The 20986-nt window shown below is 40.6% G+C and overlaps 1 protein-coding gene across 4 annotated transcripts in view; it reads left to right on the forward strand.

The window, feature by feature from the left end:
* QPCT (glutaminyl-peptide cyclotransferase) overlaps positions 1–19805 on the forward strand; it is a 50867-nt gene extending 31062 nt beyond the window's left edge. For all 4 annotated transcript variants that reach the window (XM_036263331.1, XM_036263330.1, XM_036263332.1 and 1 more), the window contains exons 3-7: positions 921–1199; positions 7436–7612; positions 14006–14105; positions 17293–17409; positions 19159–19805. In XM_036263331.1, the coding sequence (XP_036119224.1) occupies positions 921–1199; positions 7436–7612; positions 14006–14105; positions 17293–17409; positions 19159–19304 (819 nt within the window). In that variant the 3' untranslated portion in view covers positions 19305–19805. The remainder of the gene's footprint in view (positions 1–920; positions 1200–7435; positions 7613–14005; positions 14106–17292; positions 17410–19158) is intronic.
* Positions 19806–20986: the final 1181 nt, after the last annotated feature.

Here is a 20986-nt window from a genome sequence, read left to right on the forward strand (position 1 = left end):
AGGCACATGGACCAGTGATGAACTCACCTGTAACATATTACACCACAAATTCTAGATTTTTAAAGAAGACCCTTCAGTGCCTGAGGTGGAGTTTCTTTTCTATTTGCTACTTCCTCCTGTCATTTATCGTGTTGCTCGTAAGGCCTAAGATTACCAGGAGAGATGGGTTTATTTTTACCAGAATGTGCAGTGGGTCTGCACCCTCGAGTGCAGAAGGAAAGCTACTTGATAGTCACTATGGTTCAGAGTTGCTCATTGATTCTTAGAGTGAGCAGGACCTCAAGTATCTCTAACCATCACCTTGTTGTGGGACTCCTTTTATATTATTATTAGCAGGTGAGCTTTAGTATCTTTGGTTAGTGTTCATTACATTTTATGAAGTATTTGTTGGACTTGGGGCACATGCTATGCACTGGGGACCAAAAGAGCTACCAGGTGCAGTGCTTGCCCTCAAAGAGCTTAGAGTGGAAGTCGAGACCTTTAGGTCTCTGGTATATGAGTTCTCAAACATGCCTTCTGAGCCTCCTAGAAAAATGGAAAGTGGACTTTAATACATAATGAACTGGATCTCTATCTCCCAACATGTAGAAATGTTCATGTTAGATTGTTAAGTGAGAAGAGTAAGATTCTATTCCTATAAACACATATACCCCTCTGCAAAATATATGTGTTTGTGTGCTAGTATATGTTTGTATAAACAGAGAAAAGATATACATCAGACTGTTAACATTAATAATATTAACAGTTGGCAGGGGGAATAATGGGGGAGGGAGAAGATTAGTTTTTCCTTTACACAACCTTGCTACTAATTCAATAAGCATGTATTGCATTGTTAACTTGAAAGGCATATGAACATTTTAAAACATACTGAACAAATGAAACCTGTCTTGATCTGAATTTTTCTGTTTTGTTTTGAGCAGCACATCATGCAGAGAATTCAGAGACTTCAAGCCGGCTGGGTCTTGGAAGTAGACACCTTCTTGAGTCAGACACCCTATGGGTATCGATCTTTCTCAAATATCATCAGCACTCTCAATCCCACTGCTAAACGACACTTGGTCCTCGCCTGTCACTATGACTCCAAGTTTTTCCATCATTGGCACAACAGGGTGTTTGTGGGAGCCACTGATTCAGCCGTGCCGTGCGCGATGATGCTGGAACTTGCTCGTGCCTTAGACAAGCACCTCCTTTCCTTGAAGGTATTTGTTTCCCTCTCGTAGATTCCTGGCATAAAACACATGACCAGTAACTCAGAGTGAATTCTGTAATCCTTGCGGGGAGTGAGAAGGCCATTTAGAAATGTAGACTTTTGGTACATTTTGTATTAACTGTTTGCAAAATGGTATGAGTTTGAATATTAATCGGAAGATTACATTATTTGAAATGTCAACCATGGACAATAAACCTAAGCTATGCAACAGTGAATTCATTAATTGGCACCTGATTTCTTAGTTTTGAATACCCATTGCATTAAGGGCAACATTTCTCTGTGAAAATTGAAGAAGGCGGAAAGTTGATACAGACATATGTCTGAGAACCCTGTTTATTTCTCCTTGTTTATGGAGCCATGAACATCACAGCCTTCTGATCTGAGAGATGGTGGCTCTCAAGAGTGAGTAATTCAGACATATCAAGATGAAAAACATGAAGCAGAAATGCATTATTGTTATTATCTGTGAATCTCGGCTCAATTTTATGTAGCATAGCAGAGCTTTTGTTATGTTCTCAGCTCAGAATACTTCTGGGACTCTCAGATGTTATTTCAGTCTCTGTGTTCTTAAGGGTATAGTGGAAAAAAGTGCTAAACTAGATGAAGACATTTTGTTCAGATATCACTCATAACCAAGTCAATACAACAAAGCAAAAACAAAAAACTTTGTTCGCGGGCAACGAATGCCTCTTTTCCCTCAGAGCTTTATGAAGGGGCCAGCCTTTGGTACAATGAGGGTAAAGAAGTAAAAGGTTTATCTTGTAATGGAAGTAATAGAGATATTTCGTTCTATTTTTGCTGGATATGCTGAACTTGAAGAAAGCAAGAATTGTTTATAACCTCTCAGTATCCTTTTTACCGTTTTTCCGTCTTGTTTTGTGTTCTGAACCTTCTATGATGTCTTTGTCCCGTGCCCTACCCTGCTTTGAACTAGCACTCTTCCCCGAGCAGCTGTGTGAAGCAGTTCAGAAGCTGATGTAACAGTTTAATTTTTCAAATTTTCATTCTCGTGTAAGGACAGGAGATGAAATGAAGTATGACTTAAAGTCACAGGCTATGTAGCGGCTGTGTTTTTTCTCAGAGAGCTCCTTTACCTTTTCTATGTAGCTTATACCTGCTTTTGGTAGAAAGGGCTGAATGAGTTGTCGGGTAGGGATTCCCCATGAAAAAGTATACTTACACTCTCTTTTAAAACATTTTTTTTTTCTTTATTGATTTCAGAGAGAGGAAGGGAGAGGGAAAGAAAGATCGAAACATCGATGAGAGAACATCGACTGGCCACCTCCTACATGCCCCTCACTGGGGATCAGGCCCACAACGTGGGCATGTGCCCTGACCAGGAATCAAACATGTGACCTCTTGGTGCATGGGTCGATGCTCAACCACTGAGCAACACCAACTGGGCCACTTATACTCTCTTTTTCTTTTTTTTTTTATCTGTATTGTTGAATGTATTACAGATGTTCTTCATTTTCCCCCCATTGACCCCCTCCTCCCCACTGTTGCCCCCCTCCTGCCTTTTCCCACTGTTGTCTGTGTCCATTGGTTATGCATATAAGTTCTTTGGTTTATTTCCTCCCACCCCCCAACCCCCTTCTCTTTGAAATTTGTCAGTTAAGCAGCCAATTTGTTCTTCTTAATCCCTTCACCTTTTTCACCCATTCCCCCAACCCCCCTCCCATCTGGCAACCAACAAAATGTTCTCTGTATCTATGAGATTGTTTCTGTTCTGCCTGTTCATTTTGTTTGTAGATTCAATTGTCGATAGATATGTATTCATTGCCATTTTGTTTGTTCATATTTTTTATCTTTTTCTTCAAAAAGACCCTTCAACATTTCATATAGTAATGGTTTGGTGGTGATGAACTCCTTTAGCTTTTTCTTGTCTAGGAAAGTCTTTATATGGCCATCGATTCTAAATGACAGCTTTGCAGGAGAGAGTAATCTTGGTTGTAGATTCTTGCTTTCCATCATTCTGAATATTTCTTGCCACTCCCTTCTGGCCTGCAAAGTTTCTGTTCAGAAATCAGCTGACAGTCTTATGGGAAGTCCCTTGTAGGTAATTATCTGCTTTTCTCTTGCTGCTTTTAAGATTCTCTCTTTGTTGTGAACATTTTGCATTTTGATGATGATGTGTCTTGGTGTGGGCCTCTTGGGGTTCATCTTGTTTGGGACTCTCTGTGCTTCCTGGACTTGTATGTCTGTTTCCTTCACCAAGTTAGGGAAGTTTTCTGCCATTATTGTTTCAAACAGGTTTTCAATTTCTTGTTCCCTCTCTTCTCCTTCTGGCACCCTTAAGATGCAAATGTTGGCACGCTTGAAGTTGTTCCAGAGGCTCCTTACACTATCCTCTTTTTTTGGGATTCTTTTTTTTTTTTTGCTGTTCTGATTGGGTGTTTTTTGCTTCCTTATATTCCAAATCAATGGTTTGCTTCTTGGCTTTACCTACTCTACTATTGAATCTGTGTAAATTATTCTTTATTTCAGTTAGTGCCTCCTTCATTTCTGACTGTGCTTCCTTCATTTCTCACTGGTCCTTTTTTATGCTCTTGAGGCCCTCACTAAGTTCACTGAGGTTCTCACTAATTTCATTGAGCATCCTTATAAGCAGTACTTTGAACTCAGCATCTGTTAGATTGCTTATCTCCATTTCGCTTAGTTCTTTTCCTGGAGATTTGTTTTGTTCTTTCATTTGGGACCTGTTTCTTTGTCTCCTCATTACGGCTGCCTCCCTGTGTTTGTTTCTATGTATTACTTGACGAGAGATATGGGGCTAGCTGAGACCAGATGCTGCTTGTTTGAAAGAATTTAGGAAAAACCTGAAGCAGGATCCAAGACAGGCCAATCCTATGGTAAAGCAACTGGCAACAGCTTGGGTGGGCCTGAAAGTTGGGTGGGGCGGGGCAGGGGCCTCAGGGAGTCACCAGGGCGGGGCTACCAGTGTGAGCCAGGTTGCTGGAGGCCCAGATATGGCGACTGTCTGCCGCCCCAGGGAAAGGCTCACCAAAGGAACAAAGGCCTCTGACAGCACGTTTGTCCCGGAAAAAGCGTTTGTCCTGGAAAGCCCCCTCTCCAGCCCTTGCTTCAGTGCCAAACAGCTCAGTTCTTCCCTGTATGTCTCTGGTGCCCCTCGAGCTGCCTCCCCTCCAAGCTTAGAGGGAGAGAGTCCGATAAGTCCATGCTCAGGCCCTTTAAGGAGCTGCCTGGGGCTCCAGCCGCTTCAGCTTCCCTGAGCCTCAGTTCCCGCTGGTTTTCCAGCCAGAAGTTATGGGGATTCTCTTCCTGGCACTGGAACCCTGAGCGGGACACCTGGTGTGAGACGGGGACCCCCTCAGTCCTCAGGAAGGACCTTCCCAGCCGCGGTGTCCTCCTGATTTTTATCCGCCACACGTGGGTGTAGGACCAGCCCGTCTGCCTCCGCCTCCGCCTCCGCCTCCGCCCCTCCTACCAGTCTCCATGTGGCTGCTGCTTTAATCCCATAGTTGTAGGACTTTCATTCAGCTTGATGTCAGGCGGTTTTGAATGATAGTTGTTCTGTAGTTTAGTTGTAACTTTGATGTAGTTGTGGGAGGACGCAATACCGCGTTTACCTACGCCGCCATCTTGACCGGAAGTCTATACTCTCTTAATTATCCTTACTAAAGAGGCAAACAGTAATGTGGACAATTTTTAAAAAAAGGGCTAGTTTTGGATACAAACATTGAGAGTATCAGATTTATTCTTCTAGTTGTATATTAACTTAATCTGTAGGAAGGAGTTATTTGAAGTGCTTCAGCTGTCATAGGTTGGGTAGGTGGTGATGGAATGTGACCTGGAAGAGGACTGGATTATTGTCCCAATTCTTTTCAGTCCTCTCCCCTCCAGTAATAAGATTGTAATTATACATTCACATCTTTTGCCTTATAACTGCTGTGCCCTCCCCCTGCAGCTGGTTGTACTTGATCATTCCGTGACTCTGGACTTGGTTATGTGACTTGTGTTGGCCAATAGGATGCTCATAGACATGACACAAGCAGAGGCTAGAAATGTGCTTGTGCAACTGAACTTGCTCCCTCATGCCTTTGCCATCACTAGGAAAAGGGCGTGCCCTGGCTAGCCTGCCGGTCCCCGGAGGAAGAGAAGAAACATGTGGAACATAGCCAATCTTGGTGACCTCACTGAAGCAGAGCTCCGATCTAGCCCAGACTGGCCTAGATCATTTGTCCCCCAGTTAACCTAAGACCCAGGAGGACACATGATTGTTGTTTTCAGCCACTGATTTTAGGGTGGTTTTTCACACCTTATTATTGTGGCATTAGCCTTGGGTGGGGAGAAGACTATAGATAATACACCAACTATGTTGACAGTGGTAACTAGGCATTTGTCATATTGCCATGAAGGACTAGAAGATTTTCACAAAGCAGGCCAGACAGATAGTGAGGAAGGCAGGAGTGAGGCAGTGGGCTAGGAAGGAGAGTGTTGTTAGACATAAGGAGCACTTAGATACATAGGTTCCCGTTCCACACCTGGCTGATAGGTGAGTACCCCACCTGTATTCTTATGGAAGATGACAGAATATTTTTCTGGAGAAATTGAACTAGGGAGGTTCTGGGTGTGGGGATACCATATACAAAGGAGGGGAGTAGTGAGGTGCCTCATGGAAATCAAGGAGATTAGGTGAAAGTTTGCACATTGAACAGTGAGGGTCCCAGCCTTTCCCCACTTCCAGCATGAAAAAGCCAGCAGCCAGCTTCTACCTAGCAGACAGGAAACGGGAGGATCTTTCTCTGGAGACTGTGAACCATCTCAGTGAAAACACTGAGTGGGCACCAGATCGCCCTTCAGTGAAGCCAACCATGTATGTCTCTAATCAGTGTTATAGTACCTTATTCTTTAATATGAATGAACACAAAGGATGGCCAGACGTTTGAGGACAGTCTACAGCATGAAAGAAAACAAGCAAAGCAAATAATACAAAGTGAAAAATGAACTTGGAAGAAATAGAGTACAAGGAGCAGAAGATAACTTAAAGGACAAAGTTTCTAATATCCTTAGAGAGATAAAAGGAGAAGTCATATCTATAGCAGATTAAGGACACATCAGATTCAGTTTGGTCCAGTGGGAACACGTCCCCCCAGCACTTCAGTGAGGTGGAGAGAGCAAATGGTTGTATATCTTCCCCAGGTTCAGCTTCATGAGTGCAGGCACAAAGGAAGCAGAAAGTGGACTTAAGGTTATGTTTTTGCAGTGTGAGTTTGACTAAGGCAGAGAGAAGCAAGGGAATTTAGTGTGTTTTCAAGGGCGTGATTGACTCTGCAATTTAAGCTGAATATGGAGTGAAGTGAGGACATCGTTGGGTTGAAGGACTCTGTAAAGATAAACGATTCAACAGATTAGGGATTGCAGTCGGGTTGAAGGATTCTGGGGGTCAGGGTACCAGCAGGACTAATCTGAAAAGTGAGACTTATCGATTAGAACCCTACTCACTTCTAAATTCTCCTGAAGTACTGTCTCTTGCATGAAGTCTTCCTTGACACCCCAAAGATTCAACCTCTCATTCTATCCATTCCCAGATGAGTTTTATTTTACATTTGTGACCTTGGCACATTTTGTCATGCTCATGTATTTGTTTTATTTTTCTACCCCAACTAAAGTGTAGGCTCCTTCAAGGCGAGAGGCTGTAATCATTGCTCTTTGTGACCTTGTTGCATTTCTAGGGCAGATCCTTGAACCTAGACTCACTAAAAAAAATTGCATACAAATCATGTGATGAGAAGCAAAAAAGACTTGCAGTTGTTCAGGTTCCCTGGGATGCACAATCGGACGTGGAGCTTAGCAGTTAGGTCATGTCTTGGTGAGTGGCCTTGGCTCAACACCTGTGGCAGGGAGGAGAGACAGATGGGATGGGGCAGAGGACAAGTCAAGCTGCCATGTAGGCACAGCAGCCTCAGCCGACCTCTGGGGAGCTCTAGAGGTGGAATGGCCTTTCAAAGTTCTCTGAAGAGTTAGAAAAAAATGTGTGACTTCTATTTTTAGGGGTAGTGGGAGAAGGTGAGATTTCTATGGGGGGAGACAGTGAGAGGTGTGATGCTTTTCAGAGAGGAAGTGGTGCAAAATGAATTTGGGCACATTTTCATTCTATTTTCCCTTTCTTTGTGGCTTAGCTGTCTTCTTTCCAATTCATAAGGAAATGTGCTCTTTTTACAGTCAGTCATTTTGCTATCTTTTCACTGTTCTTTTTACCAGGACGCTTCAGACTCCAAGCCAGATCTGTCACTCCAGCTAATTTTCTTTGACGGGGAAGAAGCTTTTCTTCACTGGTCTCCTCAAGACTCTCTGTATGGGTCTCGGCACTTAGCTCCCAAGATGGCATCGACACCACACCCACCCGGAGCGAGGGACACCAACCAACTGCACGGCATGGTTAGTCTGGGTGATATCCGTGTTCTGGCTGCAGGGGCTGTCTCAAAGGAAGTCAAAGCTAAAGCCAATTAAAGACCTAAAAATGCCACAGGATCCTTGGAGCAGAGTGTTTATAATAGAGCATTCCTTGGCAGGCGCTGGGTTTTTGAGGAATCCCAGAGCTAAAAATAATGATTCTGGGTTAGCAATTACGTTTAATTAAAATATTTCATTAAAGTGATAAGAATATTTACATTGTAAATTTTAAAAATTTAATTTAAAATTTTTAAATGTAAAAAGAGTTTAATTTAAAAGATGTAAAACATAAGGAGACATCAGATCCAGTTTGGTCCAATGGGAACACATTCTCCCGGTACTGAGTAGAGGTGGAGAGAGCATTCCTTCTTTGTGGCCTCTCGGAGGCCCAAGGAGGTGGGGGTCTCTGGAAATGGGTCAGAGTGGGACATGGGTATGTGATGGGAGTGAAGAATCTCCTCAGTGGCTGCAAAGCATTATAATGGCTCCAACTGTGTATATGACATTTTGATGTGTTGATTTTGATGTGGTATTTTTGACATGCGGATGGAGACATTCTGATGCTGTCTTAAAACTCTGCTCTTATTACCAAGTAATGGGTGTAACACATGACTCCATTTTCACCTCCATTCCTGGGCCTACCCTCTACCCCCATCGCTCACCCTGTTCTTGAATTCTTTCCCTACTCTGATTCTCTTTCCATATATATATATATATATATATATATATATATATATGTATATGTATATGTATATAAGTATATATATGTATAATTTTAATTAATTAATTTATTTTTGTTACAGATGTTTCTCCTTTTCCACCCACTGATTCCCTCCTCCCCCTTCCTTCCCACCCTGTCCCCAGCTTTGTTGTCCATGTCCATTGTTCATGCACACATGCATATAAGTTCTGTGGTTTCTCTCTCCACCCCCACCCCCTCTTCCGGGGATTGTCAGTCTGTACCCCACTTCCACGTCTCTGGGACTACCCCATTCCTCAGACTGTTATGTTCATTATATTGCACAAATAAGTGAGATCATACGATACTTGTCTTACTTTGGCTTGTTTTGTTTAAGATGACACTTTCCAGGTCCCTCCGTGTCATCTCAAAGGATAAGAGATCTTTCTTTCTTACCGCTGCATAGTACTCCATTGTGTATATGTACCACTGCTTTTTTATCCATTCGTCTACTGATGGACACTTAGGCTGTTTCCAGATCTTAGCTATTGTAAATAGTGCTGCTATGAACATGGGGGTACATATATTCTTCCTGATTGGTGATTCAGGCTTCTTAGGGTATATTCCTAGAAGTGGGATCACTGGGTCAAATGGAAGTTCAATTTTTAATTTTTTGAGGTAACATCATATTGTTTTCCATAGTGGCTGCATCTGTCTGCATTCCCACCAGCAGTGTACTGAGTCCCCTTTTCTCCACACCCTCGCCAACACTTGTTGCTTGATGATTTGTTGATGGCTGCCATTCTGACAGGTGTGAGGTGATACCTCATTGTTGTTTTAATTTGCCTCTCTCTGATGTTTAGTGATGATGAGCATTTCTTCATATGTCTCTTGGCCATTTGTATGTCCTGTTTGGGGAGGTGTCTGTTTAGTTCCTCTGCCCATTTTTTAATTGGGTTCTTTGTCTTCCTTTTGTTGAGTTGTATGAGTACTCTAAATATATTGGAAATTAACCCCTTATCTGATATATCATTGGCAATTATGCTCTCCCATACAGTGGGTTGCCTTTCCATTTTGATGATTGTATCTTTCGCTGTGCAGAAGCTTTTTAGTTTGATGTAGTCCCATGTGTTCATTTTCTCCTTTGATTCTGTTGCCTTAGGGGATGTATCAGTGAAAATTCTGCTGCATATGATGTCTGAAATTTTGTTGCCTACAGTTTCTTCTAGGATTTTTATGGATTCATGAGTCACATTTAAGTCTTTTATCCATTTTGAGTTTATTCTCGTGTATGGTGTAAGTTGATGGTCTAGTTTCATTTTTTTGCATGTAGCTGTCCAATTTTCCCAACACCATTTATTAAAGAGGCTGTTTGTTACTCCACTGTTTGTTCTTGCCACCTTTGTCAAATATTAATTGAGCATATTGCCTTGGGTCCATTTCTGGGTTCTTTTTTCTGTTCCACTGGTCTATATGCCTGTTCTTGTGCCAATACCAGGCTGTTTTGACTACAATGGCTTTGTAGTATAACCTGAAATCTGGTAATGTGATCCCTCCTTCTTTGTTCTTCTTTTTCAAGACTGCTGTGGCTATCGGAGGTCTTTTTTGGTTCCATATGAACTTTTGAAGTATTTGTTCTAGTTCTGTGAAGTATGTCATTGGTATTTTGATGGGGATTGCACTGAATCTATAGATTGCTTTGTTTAGTATGGACATTTTAATGATGTTAATTCTTCCAATCCATGAACAGGGTATGTGCTTCCACTTTTTTTATATCTTCCTCTATTTCTTTTTTCAATGACTTGTAGTTTTCTGCAAATAGGTCCTTTATTTCTTTGGTTAAGTTTATTCCTAGGTATCTTAATTTTTTTGCTGCAATGGTAAATGGGATTGTTTTTTCAGTTTCTCTTTCTGTGAGTTCATCATTGGTGTATAAGAATGCCATCGATTTCTTGATGTTAATTTTGTATCCTGCTACTTTGCCAAATTCATTTATTAAGTCTAATAAATTTTTTTTTTTTTTTTTTTAATCCTCATCCGAGAACATTTTTCCATTTTTTGTACAGACAGTGTGGGAGGGAGAGAGAGGAAGAGAGAGAGAGGGAAACATCGATGTGAAAGGGACACATCGAGTGGCTGCCACCCGCACGACCAACCAGGGCCGGGGACAAACTGCAACCGAGGTACATGCCCTTAGCGGGAACCGAACCCGGGTCTCTCCGGACCGCAGGTGGACACTCTAACCGCTGAGCCAAACCGGCCAGGGCAAGTCTAATACATTTTTGATGGAATCTTTGGGGTTTTCTACGTATAGTATCATGTCATCTGCAAATAATGACAGTTTTACTTCCTCCTTTCCAACTTGGATCCCTTTTATTTTTTCTTCCTGTCTGATTGCTGTGGCTAAGACTTCCAGTTCTATGTTAAATAACAGTGGCAAAAGTGGGCATCCTTGTCTTGTTCCTGTTCTTAAGGGAAATGCTTTTAGTTTTTGTCCATTGAGTATGATGTTGGCTGTAGGTCTTTAATATATGGCCTTTATTATGTCGAGATATGATTCCTCTATTCACACATTGCTGAGCATTTTTCTCAGAAATGAATGCTGGATTTTGTCGAAGGCTTTTTCGGCATCTATTCATATGATCATGTGGTTTTTATTCTTCATTTTATTTTTGTGGTGTCTCACATTTATTGATTTGCAAATATTGTACCAGCCTTGCATCCTTGAGATGAATCCCACTTGGTCATGGTGAATACTTTTTTTGATGTATTGCTGGATCTGATTTGCTAGCATTTTGTTCAGGATTGTGACATCTATGTTCATCAGGCATATTGGCCTGTAGTTTTCTTTCTTTGTAATGTCTTTTTCTGGTTTTGGAATTAGAATTATGCTGGCCTCATAAAACGAGTTTGAATTTTTCTTGAATTTTTTGAAATAGTTTGAGGAGAATGGGTGTTAGTTCTTCTTTGAATGTTCAGTAAAACTCCCCTGTGAAGCCATCCGGGTCTGGGCTTTTGATTGCTGGGAGAGTCTTGATTACATCTTCAATTTCTTCTGTTGTTATTGGTCTGTTCAAGTTTTCTATCTCTTCCCGGTCCAGTTTTGGGAGACTATGTGTTTCTAGAAATTTGTCCATTTCGCTTAGATTGTTGAATTTGTTGCCATATAATTGTTCATAGTAGTTGTTAATAATCTTTTGTATTTCTGTGGTGTCAGTTGTTACTTCTCCTCTTTCATTTCTGATTTTGTGTATTTGGGTTCTCTCTCTTTGTTTCTTGGTGAGTCTAGCTAAGGGTCTATCAATCTTGTTCATCTTTTCGAAAAACCAGCTCTTTGTTTCATTGATTCTTCGAATTGTTTTTTTGGACTCTATGTCATTTATTTCTGCTCTGATCTTTACTATTTCCTTCCTTCTACTTGCTCTGGGGCTTTCTTTTTGTTTGCTCTCTAGTTCTTTAAGTTGTGAGGTTAGATAGTCTATTAGAGATTTTTCTTGTTTCTTGAGGTAGGCCTGTAGTGCTACTTAACTGCACCTCTTTTATCCCATCTTCGGTAGAGGTCTCTTGTTCTTTCATTTGGCTTTTGTTTCTGTGTTTCACCATTTTGGCTATCACAGTGGGTTTTGGAGTCTGCCAAATTTTCCCTGTGGGTGTTGGTGTTCCGCTGTTTGTGGCTCCCTCTCCTGGGTTTGGATGAGCCAGAGAGGACCCACATTAAACACCACTGTCAAGCCTTACTTTCCTTGTTAGAGTTGCTAGCCCAGGGATGGTATAATTATCCTCTAGCTTTTTGCCTGGAGGCTATCAATAGCGGTTACCTGAAGAGCCTTGGCTTCTCAGTTGAATGAAAAACTCCCTCAGGTGCTCAGTGTAAGGGGATTTCCTGAGGGTAGGGCAGATGCTGGTTGTTAATGGGCCTCAATCTGCATTTCAATGGCCACTGGGTGGGGTTGAATCTCCAAGGGAGGGGCCTCCGCCTCTCCCCAGAACCCTGGGAAGGAGTAAGATGACCACAGCCCTGTGGGGCCACAACTCAGCAAAAGCTCTGAGCACCCTCCAAATCCTGAGTGTCCCCACACAGTTCCAGTCCAGTACGCCCTCCCTCTGCCGGAGCCCAAGGTAAGTGGCTGTGCGTCTGTCCTGGCTCTGCCTGTGGAGTCACTTGGGAGTGTAACCCAAGGGCGCTGCTCACAGCTAAGGCTGCTGCTCACAGCTAAGGCCGCTGCCATCTGTGGGCTCCTAGCCTCCCCCCCCCCATCTCACGCCTCCGCAGTCCTACCAGGATTGAGTAAGTGTCCCTGGTTATGTGGTCCTCCAAGCTGCTTTTCTGTTGCTTTTTCCTGTTTCTTTCTTTTCATTGTAATTCCAGTTTGGTCCTGGGAGATTGTCTGTGTAGCGTCCATTCACTCCGCCACCATTTTGGAATCCCCTCTCTTTCCATATTTGACCTTCGATTAGTCTTGGGTCCTCACTAATCTCACTTTGGGACCTTATGCTACCCTTGCGTCTTCATTCTTTCCCATGCCTCTGTTCATCCCTGACCTGCACCCTCTCTGTGAACTGAAAGCTTATTCCCAACCACTCCACTGGTCCCAGTCCTTTGCCCTCTGAGCCCACGTGGTCAAATTAAATGTCCTCTATGACTCTGACACATCCCATGTTGGCTTTCTCTCCATCCTATGGCCCACTGGCAGCTCATAATGGATCAGGGGAATATAGTCAGCACCTCATTTGGTCGCTTGAGCCCTAAGGGATAAAAAGGATTCAGAGGAGGAGGAGAGACTTGGTTGATCAGTAGGAAGAACAAAGTTATTTATCAGTCCAAATTTATGAATCCATAGTGATGATTAAGACTATTTTTCCTCCTGGAAACAAACTCTTACTAGCTTATCTAACCTTGTAAATATATTCTGATTTCAAACAAGCCTGTGTTTTCCCAATGGAGATATTTAATCACCATTCATGAGTTAATACATACTATGTCTTTAGAATCATAGACTCTGCAAATATTTATCTACCATGTGTCAGGATCTACACTAGATATTTTATCTCACTTATATAATTCAGGAGTTCTTAATCTGGGGTGGAGGAGGGGTGGTTGTCAGGGAGTCCTCAAGCCTGCTAATGTTTTATGGCTCAAACTGGTTTAATCGTAAGCATATAACTGGAAGGGACCTTTAGAGATCAGCCAGTTTGAGTTTCTGGTTTATAGAAAAGGAAGTGGAGAGCCAGGGATATCAGGTCCTGTAGCTCCTGGTCAAGAAATTGCTCTTATAAGTGCTTTGAAGAATAAATAGTAAGTGTTCTCCTGTAGGTAGTCATGTCATTGCAGACAAAGGATAAAATGGCAAATTAGAATGTAATTGGAGATCAGACAGGCTAAGACCCCATCTGAAAATAAATCTATGAAATACTTGTCCAAATGTCCTCTTTCTAATTTTTCCTCAGTGATATCCTTCTGAGATTCCAGACACAAAGAATCAACACATTGTCATTAAATGGCAAAGCAAGATTTAATAAGTTCTCCAAAATTATCAGCTTGCAATGCTATTAAACCTTTTGTTTATTTATACAGCTCCCTAGCTTATTCTCAATTATTAAAATGCTGTTAGTTTTGACTCATTGTTTTTGTTTTACATTGATGAGTATGAAATGTGTTTTTAGTGACAGTGATTAAACAATATTTTTTTCTCTCTTAGGATTTATTGGTCTTATTAGATTTAATTGGAGCTCCAAACCCAACATTTCTCAATTTTTTTCCAAACTCTGCTCGATGGTTTGATAGACTTCAAGCAATTGGTAAGCACCACTGTTATTAAATGAGTCAAACTGGGTTTCTTCTTCCTGACAAACACTACATTTTAAAATTCAAAATTTAGCCCTGCAGGTGTGGCTCAGTGGATTGAGTGTTGTCCCATGGACTGAGAGGTCCTGATTCAATGCTCGGTCAGGGCACGTGCCCGGGTGGCCAGCTCGATTCTCAGTAGGGGGAATTCAGGAGGCAGCTGATCTAGGTATCTCTCTCACATTGATGTTTCCATCGCTTTCTCCCTTCCTCTCTCTTTAAAAAACAATCAATAAAAACATATTTTAAAAATAAATGAATCCAAAATTTATGATTTAAGTGTATAATTCGAATACTTTATTGGCTTTCCCCCTTGCTTTATGAATTAGTTAATTATTCCTATTCATCTCTCTCTCTTTTTTTGTTAATCCTCACCCAAGGAGATATATATATATTCATGAGTTAATACATACTATGTCTTTAGAATCATAGACTCTGCAAATATTTATCTACCATGTGTCAGGATCTACACTAGATATTTTATCTCACTTATATAATTCAGGAGTTCTTAATCCGGGGTGGAGGAGGGGTGTAAATTTTTTTTTAAATCCTCATTCGAGGATACTTTTCCATTTATCTTCAGAAAGAGTGAGAAGGAAGGAGGGAGGGAGGGAGGGGGAGAGAGAGAGAGAGACAGACAGACACATCAATGTGAGAGAGACACATTGATTGGTTGCCTCCCACATGCACCTTGACCAGGGCCAGGGATTAAACCTGCAACCCAGGTGCATGCCTTTGATCAGAAATCAAACCAACAGCCCTTTGGTGCATGGGCTGATGCTCTAACCAGTGAACCACGCTGGCTAGGGCCCTATTCATCTCTTTTAGTAGGCCCACTTTATCTTCCTGCATGAAACTGCATTTTGATATGAAAACATAAAATACTAAATTTCATATTAGCATATCTTCAGAAATGGTTTGAGAATATTTTCCCAGAGTCCTGTTTGAAGCATATGGAATGTATTTGTTAGAGAAAACTTGACTAAGCAAAGCATATTGACTAATGATGAATATATGTCCTTATAATGACACCAGAAGATATCCTTTAATTTTTCTTTCCTTTCCATCCATGTCTTTGTCATCTTTTTTTTCTGCCTTATCCAGACATGACTTTCCTTTAAATCTAGTACAATCTCTGCCTATTTTCCAAAAGAGTAAGAGATCAGGTTGCAAGAAAAAGTCAAGATCCTTCAAGAGAAGGTTTAATGTCAAATCAAAGAGAGTAGATGAGTCCAGACTAGGTCAGGGCAGGCAAAGAAGCAAAGGTATCTATGGCTTCAAGAGAGGCTTGGGGCTTGGAGAAGGAAACGAAGAACAAGCTCTTTCCTTCATACCTCCACTCCCCTCTCCTCCAAACACAGACATCCTTCCCCTGTCTCCCACACAGCAAAAACACCAATTGACATCAGGGAGAGATGAATATAAGACAGGCCTTTATTACAGAACCTAGACCATAGGCCTGCTTTTGAGGAAAGAGCTTCAGGCCAGAAATTCCTTACACAACTTCTCGGAACAGTTCTAAGCAGCTGGAAAAGCACTGCCTTCTCAACTCATGCTTTTGCCACGAGTTCGGAACTTACCAATATGCAGATTTAGAATATTACAGGAGAAACATTTACTTGAACCTCAGATACTTACCTATCTTTGCCAAATTCCAATTTCTGGTTTGAAAGAATCGCCAGTATGGTATTATTAAATATCTTTCTTAGGCCTCTTTCTTTAAGCATGTTTTCTTTACTTTGATGGTAGCCTCAAAAAATTAGGTTTGGCCTTTTTTCACGGAAATTCTGCACTTTTCTTATTTCCTCTACCAGAATGAATTTATCAGTAACTCACACCTTACTGTATTTTTAACCCATTGTGCTGCCTTCTCCTAGTGGTACTTATACTTAAACCATGTCTAATTGTGTAAGAAAAAGTTGTATCTTAAGATGAAAGAATTATAAGTGTCAATAAACAGATGGGAATATTGTTTGGAGCTGGTAAGGGCTTTCTCCATTTTCCTAAAATATTACATATGCATGCTCACCACTTGGTCTAGTTTTGTACTTTAAATTTAGCAATTAAAAACAAAAGCCAGCCCTGGCCAGTTTGGCTTAGTGGTTGGAGCGTCGGCCTGTAGTCCAGAGAGACCCAGGATTGGTTCCTGCTAAGGGCACATACCTTGGTTGCGATTCATCCCTGGCCCTGGTTGGGTCATGTGGGAGGCAACCACTTACTGTGTCCCTTTCATGTCGATGTTTCTCTCTCTCTCTCTCTCTCTCTCTCTCTCTCTCTCTCTCTCCCTCTCTCCCTCCCTCCCTCCCTCCCTCCCACTCTATCTGAACAAAAGATGGGAAAATGTCCTCGGGTGAGGATAAAAAACAAATAAAAAAACCCAGCTATCTTGATGAGTTTCATTCATTTGGCTTATACTCTTCTTGTGATCTCATATCATCTTGTAACATAGAACTCATGTAACATAGAACTCATGTAACATAGAACGCATGGGTTCTGTTACAAGATGACGAGTGATGGAATGCAGGCCAATGGTTCTCAAACTATGGTGTTCTTCATCTGGAAGCTCATTACAACACACATTGCTGAGCTCCATCCCCAGAGTTTCAGAAGTGGGACCAGATCGTTTGCATTTCTAACAAGTTGCCAGGTGATGCTGATACCCCTGGTCAGAGACCACACTTTGAGAACCACTAATGCACGTCATAGCAGGTAACCCTTTTCTGTAGAGTAGCCACTCAGTAAACTGCATTCCTACTCTGTTTGAGTACTACCCTTTCAAGCCCCACATCTCCTCTTGAGGTATTCTTCATGTAGGATCTCAGATCTGTAAGTATCTACATAAGTGTCCCCCCCCCCATTTTTTTCTGTTTTTCTCATTCTTCATCTCTCCATTATTCTACTGAGTTTCTACCTCTAAGGAGATCCTCACCTGTAAAGTTACAGCCATATGTGACCCTCCTCACCCAGGAACTACTCCAAAATGTACACACCCATGTTCAGTCAGATGTTTATTGTCATTGCTCACTGCTGCATGCTTTAAAAACAATGGCCACATGTGTTAAGATTTCAAACTCCTTATGCATTCTGTGTATTGATCAGATAAAAATAGATATTCATCTACTGTCTAATTGTCATCTGCAGAACTTGAACTCCATGAATTAGGTTTGCTCAAGCATCATTCTTTGGAGAAGCGGTATTTCCAGAATCATGGCTATGGAGGTGTGATTCAGGATGACCATGTTCCATTTTTAAGAAGAGGTAAGAATGTGTGTGGATATGTATATGTGCATGCACATGTGTATTTTTAACCTGTTGTATTTTCTCTGCTTTTGCAAAAATCTGGAAGGGTAAGGAGCCATTAGATTTAATTAATTGAATAATTAAGTCATCCACCAATCATTTTATGGCTTCTATTTTTTTTCATGAAAGTCATTTGAAATCCTTGAGGACACCTTTATATATTTTTTCTACACCTAGAATATTTATGAAAGCTCATGTTCCATTGATCATGCCTTGACTTTTATAGAGTTAGACTGTATCCTTATACTTTGTGTTAAATCTTATATTTTCTGATTAATGAGGAAGCAATATTCTTGATGTCAATGGTGGAAGTTTACATGAACCCAAAGACTCTTGCAGTAGCTTTCCAATTGGTCTCCAGTGTTTGCTCTTGCTTTCCTATTCTTTACATTGGAATGAGAGTTATCTTTTAAAAATGTAAATCAAATTATGTTTCTTCCCAGCTTTAGAGATCTGGTGGCTTGCTATCATGTAGAATAAGACCAAAAGTCTTTACCATGGCTTGCAAGGGCCTCCATTTTCTGATTCTGTTTTCCTGCTCCAACATTACTTCCTATGTCTGAATCTAGTCAAAATTGCTTGTATCCAGCCACACTGGGCTCCTTGCTGTTCCTCAAGTTAGCCAACCACATTCCTACCTCAGGACCTTTGCACTTGCTAATGCTACTTCCTGGAATGCTCCTCCCCAGATTTTTGCACAGCTTGCTTTTCCTTTGTTGCATGCTCTATTTAAATGTTAGCTTTTCACAGAGGCCTTCCCTGACTTTAAATACCTCTTTTTGACCTTGCTGTCAGCCTTTCATTCTCTATTTCCTCACTTATTTTATTATTCCTTTTTTTTTTAACCCTCACCTGACATTTTTCCATTTTTTTGTTCATATAGAGTGGGAGAGAGAGGAAGAGAGAGAGAGAGACACATCCGACGTGAAAGGGACACATTGAGTGGTTGTCACCCACACGACCCAACCAGGGCTGGAGACAAACTGCAACCAAGGTACATGCCTTTAGCGGGAACTGAACCCAGGTCTCTTGGGACCACAGGCCGATGCTCTAACCACTGGCCAGGGCTATTTTATTATTCTTAATAAGCCGCATCCTTTAAAAAAATTTTTTTAAATTCTCACCCAAGGACATTTTTCCACTTTTTGTTCAGACAGAGTGGGAGGGAGAGAGAGGAAGAGAGAGAGAAACATCGACATGCAAGGGACACATAGAGTGGCTGCCTCCCACACAACCCAACTAGGGCCGGGGACAAACTGCAACCGAGGTACGTGCCCTTAGCGGGAACCGAACCCGGGCCTCTCTGGACCGCAGGCCGATGGTCTAACCGCCGAGCCAAACTGGCGAGGGTGCCTTATCACTTTTTTAAATTATTTTTTTAATATTTGTTTACTTGCTTCTTTCTCTACTGGAATGTAAGCTCTATATGACCAGGGCTTTGCCTTTTTACTGATGAAACCTCAATTTCTAGAATAGGGACAGGTGTATAGTAGGTGCTTTCTAATTACTCACTGAATTAATTAACATTTGTTTAATGAATGAATTACTTTGGAGTACAAGGGTAAGATATAAGGGAAGTACACAGATGATGGATTATCAGTTGTCTTTTTATGGATGGTACAGAGCTCCTACTCAGACTACTGCTTGCCAAATGACACTTTCTAGTTTAAATATGCACTTAATTACAATTTGGTTCTTTCTTATTAGGTGTTCCTGTTTTGCATCTGATAGCATCTCCTTTTCCTGAAGTATGGCATACCATGGATGACAATGAAGAAAATTTGGATGAGACAACCATTGACAATCTAAACAAAATTATACAAGTCTTTGTGTTAGAATATCTGCATTTGTAATATTCTCATTTACTTTATGGTAATCGAATCTAGTATCAAATTCAGAAGTCAAGGTACCGTTTAAAATAATCTGACTAATCTGACTCCAGACAAATGCTGTGTGGAAACTTCTATCTCAGAGATTTATTCTGTAGGTAGCTTTGAATATGTGATGAATAAATCCTAGATTTATTTTATGTCCTAAATTTCTTGTTAATTTTTATCTAGAGATTTAAAAAGGAAATGTAAGGAAAATAGAAAATAAATATCTTTAAAAACTCTTTTAGTTAAGAAACGATGAAGCTAAATTAGATTCATATATTTAGTATCACGGTCTTCTAATTAGTACTTAAATATGATGGTGATGTGCAATACATAGTATTAATTAATTTTGTGATTTTTTAAAGTACTTGGGAATTTATTAAATATAATACAAAACAGAAATGTAGATTGAAGATTCTCAAATTTCTTTGAAAAATCTTTGTAGGTTTATTTCATGGAAATTAAATCAGAATTAAATGCCATGTTGTGAATTTTTTTTCTTTTTTTGTAGATAAGTGAAATTTTTTAGAATTTAAAGAATAGTTCAACCTTTGCAGAGTTTTACAAATTTAACATTTTTTATTTTAAAAATAATATAGTCAGTAACAAAAAACAGGAAATGGAAAAAAGAAGACAACTATAATGCCATTATATTAACAGAATATCCAATCTTTTGTTCTTCCTCGTACATTTTCAATGCAGATTTTTAAAATGTAGTATAATTAAACTATGTCTATAAGACTTTTGTCCTTTTTCTGTTGAATTATATAATTACCAGACATTTATTTGCTGTTTTGATCTTGGATTGAGATGAAGACAGAAAAAGACTGTTGAGTGGCCTCCAGAGTCAGTATGAAGGTAACAGAGTAGAGACACATTAGTTATGATAAATTTTGCATATGTAAATTATATGCTATTTAAGTTTAGTTAATTACTTCTAGCATTTTTTTTTTTTCAGCTGATTCATGGAAGCAAAATTATGGGCTGGAAACACATGAGAATTCAATGGATTTTTCTTAAGTTACAGGAAACAATTACCTAGATCAGTTAAACAATTAGAAAATTGATCCTGCCAGGCCAGTGTGGCTCACTGGTTGAGCATCAACCCATGCACCAAGAGATCGCCGGTTCGATTCCCGGTCAGGGCACAAGCCCAGGTTGTGGGCCAGATCCCCAGTAGGGGCATGCAGGAGGCGGCCAGTCGATGTTCTCTGTCATTGATGTTTCCATCTCTTTCCCTCTCCCTTCCTCTCTCTAGAATCAATAAAGGGAAAAAAAGAAAAAAAAAGAAAATTGATTCTAATAGATGAAGCTAGTTGGGGCTTCTGTGCTTCTTATGCTCCCTTTTCTGAGCAGACAGTTAATAAATACTCACTGAATTAATGTGCTGGGGCTGGATAGGGCTGGAGACACCAGCTGAGTGGGAAAACAATGGCAGCTTTAAGTTCAATGACAAAGGAAGTCATTGGAAAAGGAATTTACTTCCTAAAACTTACTTTCCAGGTAAAAAAAGAATAAATGTAATTTTATCTATATAATTGATAAGAGAATAGCCAGAATTGTATAATCACATACATAGACACACACACACACACACACACACACACACACACACACACACATTATCTGTAATTTCATGTTTATAAATTTTATAGAATTAG

Source organism: Molossus molossus, unplaced genomic scaffold (assembly GCF_014108415.1).
Source record: "Molossus molossus isolate mMolMol1 unplaced genomic scaffold, mMolMol1.p scaffold_m16_p_15, whole genome shotgun sequence".
Classification (NCBI taxonomy): domain Eukaryota; kingdom Metazoa; phylum Chordata; class Mammalia; order Chiroptera; family Molossidae; genus Molossus; species Molossus molossus.